This window comes from Berghia stephanieae, chromosome 9 (assembly GCF_034508935.2).
Source record: "Berghia stephanieae isolate SIO BIC M18660-M18661 chromosome 9, UCSD_Bste_1.3, whole genome shotgun sequence".
Taxonomy (NCBI): domain Eukaryota; kingdom Metazoa; phylum Mollusca; class Gastropoda; order Nudibranchia; family Aeolidiidae; genus Berghia; species Berghia stephanieae.
In genome coordinates, this window is record NC_088368.1 from 27,573,353 (window position 1) to 27,583,352 (window position 10,000).

The following is a 10,000-nucleotide window of genomic DNA, read 5'->3' on the forward strand; positions in this document are numbered from 1 at the left end:
AACATTAAAACAAGTGGTAATAAAGAGAAAGAGACAGAGGACAGGAAGAAGAAGAACATTACACTCCCTACTCTGGCAAAAAAAAATATTTTTTTTTAAATTAAATTTAAAAAAAAAAACACTTTTTGAAAATTTTGGCCAGATAACTTGTCCTTCAAAATTCGATCGATTAAAATGACCCTCGTCTTCGCAAAAACCATCAAACCCAAGACTTCATTAAAATCCCGGGTTTGAGCGTTTTTGACAAGGTGAAGGTCATTATAATCGATTGATTTTGGGAGGATAAGTTTTCTGATTTAAAAAATTTAAATACTTTTTATTTTTTTTCCAAAGTACCACAATACAAGTGGTGGTGGTGGTGATGATGATGATGATGGTGGTGGCGGTGGTGGTGATGATGATGATGGTGGTGGCGGTGGTGGTGGCATTTATGATGATGATAATAAATTATCCTCCCTAAATAGATACATATAGAATAATATATAGAAGCAGCTGACGTCACTCAGGTCTTTGTTATTGTTTTTTTTTTTTTGCAATCCATGTTTATAGGTAATTCTCACTAAACTGTATTAACGTTCAAGGTTACACATAGTTTTGCGTATGGTCCGTTTTATTTCCGGATGGCAATGTTGTGAGTTTCTTAGCCAAGCGCACATCATCTGTTGGAGTTCAAATGGTTGAACTCCATTCCCCTCCATGTCGTAAAATATTGTAATATATTAATATTATAATATACTCAAGCTGATATACATATTTTTTCCACTCCAAATCCTCTCTCCCACTCTCTTATATACACCATTTCAATTTTCCAAGGATATGTATTTATTTATTTATTTATTTATTTATTTATTTATTTATTCATCCATTTATCTATTTATTTATTTATTTATTTATCTATTTATCTATTTATCTATTTATGTATTTATTTATTTATCTATCTAATTGATTAATTAATTAATTATTTATTTATTTTATTTATTCATCTATTTATTTAATTACTTTTTTGTTTGTTTCTTTGTTTATTATCAAATAAATCTATTTATTTATTTATTTATTTATTTATTTATTTATTTATTTATTTATTTATTTATTTAATTGATTAATTAATTTATTTATTTATTCATTTATTAATTTATTTACTTTTTTGTTTGTAACTTTGTTTATCATCAAATAAATTTTGAAACATGGAACGGGGTCAATTGGGATCAACCCATTAAAAACAATAACATAAGCAGCACACAGCGTGTGCCCCCGACACAACACACATCCCCTGTGGTGTGTGACAGTTATGGACCCCGACAAACGGGTATAAAACGGCCATAAAGTGGGGGAAAACGGTGACAAACAATTGCTGGTATTATGGCCGTACGAGTGTCAAATAGGCTGTAAAATTCAAACTCGACTTGCTTAAAAGTGGAAAAAAAAAAACAACACAGAGAAAAGCGCGAAGTATAAACGACGGATAGTTAAAAGACAATAAGTATAAACGACGGATAGTTAAAAGACAATAAGTATAAACGACGGATAGTTAAAAGACAATAAGTATAAACGACGGATAGTTAAAAGACAATAAGTATAAACGACGGATAGTTAAAAGACAATAAGTATAAACGACGGATAGTTAAAAGACAATAAGTATAAACGACGGATAGTTAAAAGACAATAAGTATAAACGACGGATAGTTAAAAGACAATAAGTATAAACGACGGATAGTTAAAAGACAATAAGTATAAAAGACGGATAGTTAAAAGACAATAAGAGAGAAAGGGGAAAAAATTCACTCGAAAAGTCTCACATAACGAACACCCTGCTGACGTTAGTGCATGATGGAAAGTTTACTAAAAAAAATAGAGAGAACGAATGGACTTTTAATCAAAAACGCTCATTCAAGACAAGCGTTCGTGAAATGTGAGTTCGTTAACACAGAGGCGCGTTAACTGATGCTGGTACTCATTTTACACCTGAGTACGATGAGAGAATGTGAGTGAAGAGCCTCTTCCAAGAACTCAACTATGCGCCGAGCGAAACTCGAATCCAGGACCTTCCGATCCGATAGCGAGTGCCATACCGCTAGACCACATAGCCGCACAATAACAAGTCGTTGCCCAGGTTTGAGAATGTTTGACAAGATGAGGGATATTTCAATCGATCGATATTTGAAGGACGAGTTTTCTGGCCAAATGTTAAAATATGGGATTTTTCCATAGTACAGCAGATATGTGGTGAGAACAATTATTAATGAACTTATATAATTAATTGTCTTGTGCGAAGCATCAAATATTATTGACATTGTTTTTTGATGACGTCACTACCAATTATTTCCATTTCAATGGTAGCATTGTATGTTAACTATTATTTATTTATTTATTTATTCTACAAACGCATCGCATAAACATGGCCTCAAAATCGCCAACACACGTTTTACTCTTGTCATCAAATTCAAACGACCTACTCACTGGTCGGCGAAAAAAGAGGAGGAGGAGGAAAAACAGGAGGAATAGGATGGAGTAGGAGGAAATATATGACTCAGGGGAAATAACTCTGAGAAATACCTTGGCACAACTGTTTGGGGAGGTCTGACTGACATGGCTATACACGGAGAAGGCCAGCTTCATGAATATTCATCACTATCCGTCATTATAGGCTAGATACATTATAACCAGAGATTCCGTGGCGGATGGATAGGGCAATGAATTTCAACTGACCAATAAATAAATAGATAAATAAATAAGTAAATAAATAAATAAATAAATAATGTTGTGTGTTTGTAACTGGCGTTGTGGTATGTGGTCCAGAAGATGGAAGGCAGTCTCTTAGATAGATAGATAGATAGATAGATAGATAGATAGATAGATAGATAGATAGATAGATAGAGAGAGAGAGAGAGAGAGAGAGAGAGAGAGAGAGAAATAAAGAGAGAACAGAGAGAGGAGAAGGAGGGAAGAGGTGGATAGATAGATAGATAGATAAATAGATAAATAGATAGATAGATAGACAGACAGACAGACAGGTAGATATATATATATATATATATATATATATATATATATATAGAGAGAGAGAGAGAGAGAGAGAGAGAGAGAGAGAGAGATAGATAGACAGATATTTGTCCGACGTGTTGTTCACTACTATAACTGTATTGTACAAAAAGACCGACAACTCCCTGATGAATATTCATGACAGTCTACCATAGCATCATTACAATGCATGACAACAGACACATAAACATTAGTAAACCATTGATAGAATCAGACTAGATCAGTGTAATGTGTACCTCTAGCGGGGAAATAAAGATACATAAAGTTAAAGCATCCCATCCCCAATCAAACTTTTTAAAAAACACATATCTAGGAACCACAGATATCCAGTAAATACTGCAATGCCCTAAGAATAAGCACTGCAAAAAACCGAGTGTGTGCAACGTGTCCACAGTAATTGATCCTTCCTTCCCTTCACCCCCACCCCCCGCCTCCATCCTTAAAATAAAAAGATTTTAAAAAGTCACACATGAACACAAACACATACATAAATGTGTAAATACACAACTAAACTAACAAACAAATAGACACATAAATAAATGAATGAATAAATAAATAAATAAATAAATAAATAAATAAATAAATAAATAAATAAATAAAAAAACACCTTTGTAATTTATGTATTGATTCCTGATATGTCAAGATTTAAATCACCTAAGTTGCAATTCGGAATATACCCCCCCCCCCCCCCTTTATAATGGGGAAAAAATTCTGAATTCATAATGAAAACCAAGATTCGATAACAGTGACCCAATCAAACTTTTAACTAGAAAAGACTAAGTTACAATCTTTAGACTGCGGTCAGGACACAATCAATTTCTGTAAGAAATTGGAAGATGTGTCTAAATACATCACAGACCCCCCCCCCCCCCCCACACACACACACAGACACACAACAACAACAACAACACAAATTTCAGATCTTTGATTTTGTCTTTACACAAATAACCTGTTAGTGATACGTTGAAAATCAGACTATAAACATTAAAGGTTATACTTATACTCACAGTTTCGTGTGTTGGTATAAGGGGTTTGTTTAATTTGGCTGGCGGATGTTGTGAGTATTTTCGATAAACACCTAGCATCAATAGAGCGCGCCGATGTCCACTAAATGTACTCACAATGCTTTACATTTTAACACCAAAGCACCCCTTGATATCAAGCGCATTTTCTCCGCTATCTACATTATGCACAGTAATAAATGCTGTAATTATGAATTCTACACACACAAAAAAAGATAACTTTCGTGAAATCATGGAAGCCATTTGATATCAAAATTATAGATAATATTCGCTTGGCTAAGAAGCTCATAACATTGCCATCCAGAAGTATAACGGACCAACACGCAAAACTATGTGTATCCATGATCGTTTATTTTATAGTCGGGTTAATACAGTTCAGTGAGCATTACTCATAAACGCGGATGGCAAAGAACAATAACAAAGACCTGAGTGACGTCATCTTCGAACTATCTATAGATAGTTCGAAGATGACGTCACTCAGGTCTTTGTTGATGTTTTTTGCCATCCGCGTTTATGAGTAATGCTCACGGAACTGTATTAACCTGACTATAAACGTTGATGGATACACAGTTTTGTGTGTTGGTCCGTTATACTTCCGGATGGCAATGTTATGAGCTTCTTAGCCAAGCGAATATTATCTATAGATAGTATGCAGATGACGTCACTCGGGCCTTTGTTATTGTTTTTGCCATCCGCGTTTGTGAGTTGTTCTCATTAAACTGTATTAACCTGACTATAAACGTTCATGGTTACACAGCGTTTGTGTGTTGGTCCGTTATACTTCCGGATGGCAATGTTGTGAACTCCTTGGCCAAGCGCATTCTATCTATATGATACGGTATTACAACAATATCAGGTCTCTCCGACATGGCGTATAATAATAAAAAAAAAAAAGGGGGTGGGGGGGGGGGGGGGGGGGCACGACTCATGAATATTCATTGCTGCTGCTGTCCACTATCATTACGTACGATAGAATGGGGCAACGACCCAAAGAACAGAACACGACATGATAAAAAAAAAAATGACGTGAGATGAAACATCAGTGTCATGAATGAAGATGTGTGAAATATGATGATGATGATGATGATGGTGATGATGATGATGATGATGATGATGATAATGATGATAATGATAATAATAATAATAATAATAATAATAATAATAATAATAATAATAATAATAATAATAATAATAATAATAATAATAATAATAATGCTGCTGTTAGGCGATATTACAATTTTTTTCGGACAGAGACAACGCTTTTACACATGCGTACGGTGGGATAATGAGCCTTTTCCAAGGTCTCAACAATGCGCTCCACCCCCTCCCTCCCCAGCCGACCGGCGGCATTCAAACCCTAAACCTTCCAATCCGAAGGCGAGTGTCAAACCACTAGACTACATAGCCGTGTTATAAGAATAGCGAGCCAAGTACGGACTGAAAAACAAAACAAAACAAAAACAAACAAAAAACACCATAGCCCCAACACACCCGTTCAGACCATGGCCTTCGTAAAGTTATAACCTGACACTGACCCAAAAATGACGTCAAAATGCCAGTCTTTTGCCACAAAAGAAAACAAATCGTGAGTTGTATTCAATAGTTCAACCAATGAAATAACTTGTTTCCTTGAGCTCTACTGACGACAACTCACTTGACGCTACTCAAACCTGAAAAAATGACGTCAAACTGTCAGTCCTTGAGGAAGATGACGTCACTCAGGACTTTGTTATTGTTTTTGCCATCCGCGTTTGTGAGTTGTTCTCACTAAACTGCATTAACCAGACTATAAAAGTTCATGGTTACACAGAATTTGTGTGTTGGTCCGTTATACTTCCGGATGACAATGTTGTGAACTCTTTGGCCAAGCGCATTCTATCTATAGATAGTGTGGGCTTGGCTAAGAAGCTCATCACATTGCCATCCGGAAGTATAACGGACCAACACACAAAACTGTGTGTATCCATGAACGTTTTTAGTCAGGTTAAGACAGTTTAGTGAGCATTACTCATAAACGCGGATGGCAAAAACCAATAACAAAGACCTGAGTGACGTCATCTGCATACTATCTATAGGCTATATGTTACCGATGGCTACGTTCAGACCAACTAAGATTTTCCAGCAAGGTTTGAAGGAGGGGTCCATAATTTGCTATGTACAGACAGACCTGCCCAGTACTACGAACAGTCCGTAGAAATACGACATTTTGGCTCCAATTTCAAAAATTTGAAAATAAAAGTTGATTTCAGAATCCATAATTTTAAGTATTTTGAAGTGCTAAATAAAGTATTGTAAGGGCAAATTGTTGATCTGTAAAGTCAACTACGGCGACTATAATTTCTATCTCCTAAAAACGACAAATTTTAAAAAACGATTTCAAGTTGGCAGGTCAGTATGTAGTATAGATAGTATGCAGATGACGTCACTCAGGTCTTTGTTATTGATTTTTGCCATCCGCGTTTATGAGTAATGCTCACTGAACTGTATTAACCCGACTATAAACGTTCATGGATACACACAGTTTTGTGTGTTGGTCCGTTATACTTCCGGATGGCAATGTTGTGAACTCCTTGGCCAAGCGCATTCTATCTATAGTAAGCCAATTAGCACTGTCCTCCGCTTCACTCACTTGGTGGAGTAGTTAGTCGCCCTAATCCAGCTAATGACAGACATCAGCTGCTGAGATTAGGTAAATCCGCTGCACGCGACACGGATTATCGTGATGGATTATGTCTCAGATTAGAAGGGATTAGCCATGAATGAGATTGAACAGTGCTCTATATATTTTGCTAATCAACAGGTTGTCTGATGACAGATTGTCTGCTGTTGTTGTATTGGTATGAGCTTGGATGAGATTGAAAAAGACTCATATATATATATATATATATATATATATATATATATATATATATATATATATATATATATTGCTAATCAACAGGTTGTCTGATGACAGGTTGTCTGTTGTTGTTAGTTGTATTGATATTGTATTTAATGCATTTTAATCAAAGAGGCTGAGAACCCTGGCGGTGTGAAACTCGAACCACTTTCTACGTAGGTACGCATTGGAATTTGAGTCCGAATAGCCAACCATGGGAGACTATTCAGACTCGAGTCCAATTAGACGCAGCTTTCGTGGATATGTTCATATACTATTTAAGCGAGATAGGTCGGTAGGTAGTAGATATGTAAGTAAGTAGGTAGATAGATATACAGATGGATAAATTAATAGTCTAATTGATGCATGGAGAGAGTATATTATAGGTAAATGATAGGTACCACAACGGCCGGTGTGGTATCAAATATAATTTATGAAAACATTTGAATAAAAATAGCAATTGAGAGAAAGATTATATTATAGACAGATAGATAGAAAGATGGACAGACAGATAGATAGACAGACAGATATGTAGACAGAGTAGCAGAGGGAGAGAAAGAGAGGGGGGGACAGAATGAGAGAGGATGGAGAGAAAGAGAGAGAGAGAGAGAGAGAGAGAGAGAGAGAGAGAGAGAGGTGGACAATAATAATAATAATAATAATAATAATAATAATAATAATAATAATAATAATAATAATAATAATAATAATAATAATAATAATAATAACAATAACAACAATAATAATAATAATAATAATAATAATAATAATAATAATAATAATAATAATAATAATAATAATAATAATAATAATAATAATAATAATAATAATAATAATAATAATAATAATAATATGAAGAGTTAAAAGACTCACCAAACCCCATGAAGGACCTGACCATTCGTATAATCATCATCTTGAAGTCAGTCTTCTTGTGTACAGCCGGCAGAATAACTAATATATAATATAAATAATCCTGCTCACTCTTCGGTGAATCAACTCTACACACGTCTAAGAGGTCTGAGGTATCATAGTTGTAGGTTTACACGTGTAATGTCATCATAATCCAGTGTGTTCAAGAATGAAACAACATTGAATATAACAGCTTCGAAAGAGAACAAAATACACACACACGGCGTGTTTCTTCAGAAAAAAAACTACACACAATGACAATAAAAACAAAAATACTTAATTATTTCGTAAATAAATCCATTGTGTTTGAAAGTTTACAAATCACAGCTCTAATAATATATATTTTTTTTAAATAGCCATACCTCCCTCTGTAGAATATTTAACTTTATCTATGATTTAGTTTGTGAGAGTTGCGTGAACCCACTGAAAATGTTCTTGTGGTCCACTGCGTTCAACATTCCAATTATTGGTCAGACTAATGTAAAAGGCGCAAATATTATGATCTAAAAATGTTACTAGAAACTTTGTACAACTCCTAAATACACAACAAAACGAGACTAGGAATTATTCATTAATGCCTGAGTCTAAGTTTTAACTGAAATATGTAAAAACGTGTTCTCAAGCTTTGTTCATACATCAAAGGCACAATCGAAATTTGATAAATTTCTCACATAATATCGAGAGTAGGATTTGGTGATGATTTTTTTCTTCTTCGAATGATGTGACGTAAACCCGTACATGTTCAACTATTCAATAGTTTGATTTGTGTGTGTGTGTGTGTGTGTGTGTGTGTGCGTGTATGTGTGTGTTTATTTATTTTTTTCTTTTGTTTGTTTGTTTGTTTGTTTTGTTTTTAAGGGAAAGTAAAATCAATTCTAGAATTACAATCAAAACACCTAAGAAAAAGTAAGACAAAGGTAAATTGGTTCAAATAAATAAGGAACCGATGTAAAGATTCCAAGAGCACACCTTGAGATCACCTAAAAGTGTCATCCAAACACCAGCACAGGATCTCACTAAAATGACCACACTCACATTTTTACAAGATATGTTAAAATCAGAATTATAACTACAACTTTCAGTGCTTAACGGATAGATGATTTACAAGGGAAAAAATATCACCCCAAAGACTAACACTATACAATTGACTGTTTCCCTCTCAGCCAAGAACTCCGGCAAGTGTCAAGACAAAACCAAGTAATCTCATTCCAAAAAAAGACACAATGATGACACTCATTTTAGCTTGAAGCATAACCATCATAATGTACACAAATCCCGCAACAAATGAAATAAAAGATATATGAATGCATAAATAAACAAATAGCATATTTAGAAAAAACAACAACAAATAATTTTAAAAGTACAGAACAAACTTGAGCATTTCTATAGAGCAATATCCACTAAACGTGCTCATAGTCATAGGGCGTTACGAGAGGTCCCTAGCCAACATCAGCCCGTAGGATAAGACATGAATGTAACAGCTTTTAAAAATGAATAAAATATTTACACAAAACGCTTCGAGTTCAAAAGTATTCTTCAACCAATAAAGAGAAGTATTGTCCTTTCTCCCCTCCCTTTTATTAGTTGCAGAAGAAGGACTTTGAGCACGAAACATGCATGCCGTGTTTCGTTGGGGGTTTTCTTTCGGGTTTTTGATTGTTTTTTTTTTTTTTTTTTTTAAGCTGCTATATATTCATTCTTGTACATAACTTTTTTTACAAGCCACAGCCTTCTAGCATCTTAGTATTTTTTTATTTTTTTTTTAATGAACAAATTAACTTGACTAAACACCACAGAGAAGAACACATCATCCCGTAACTTGACTGAGCCCAAACACATTGTATCACACACGCGTTAGTTACGACACACATTAACTCACTCAATCCTAGAGATTTTTGCTACTTTTCAAAATTGGAATAAATGTATTTAAAACGAGCATGTACATAGATAGTTAGTTTTATTCAACTGTCAATAACATGTAAAAACTTTTTAAAAAACCATTACCTTCGATACTACGCCTATAATTTGTCTCATAAAAATGTAATAAATTAAATAGGCATGGGGTGAAAGTAACCTGAGTAAACTACGGATATAGTCGGTGTTAGGGTTGAGTGAGTTAAGCAAACTATTAGGATATGAAAACATAAAATAT

General features: G+C 34.3%; 1 protein-coding gene across 6 annotated transcripts in view; it reads right to left on the reverse strand.

Annotated features, from left to right (window-relative positions):
• Nucleotides 1-10,000, reverse strand: part of LOC144979975 (uncharacterized) — a 370,695-nt gene that overhangs the window by 211,319 nt on the left and 149,376 nt on the right. Inside the window, exon 2 of one of the 6 annotated variants that reach the window (XM_078927353.1) lies at nucleotides 7,813-8,323. The exons of the other annotated variants lie outside the window; for them this stretch is intronic. Coding sequence (XP_078783479.1) covers nucleotides 7,813-7,852 — 40 coding nt within the window. The 5' untranslated portion in view covers nucleotides 7,853-8,323. The remainder of the gene's footprint in view (nucleotides 1-7,812; nucleotides 8,324-10,000) is intronic. 6 annotated transcript variants of the gene reach the window in all.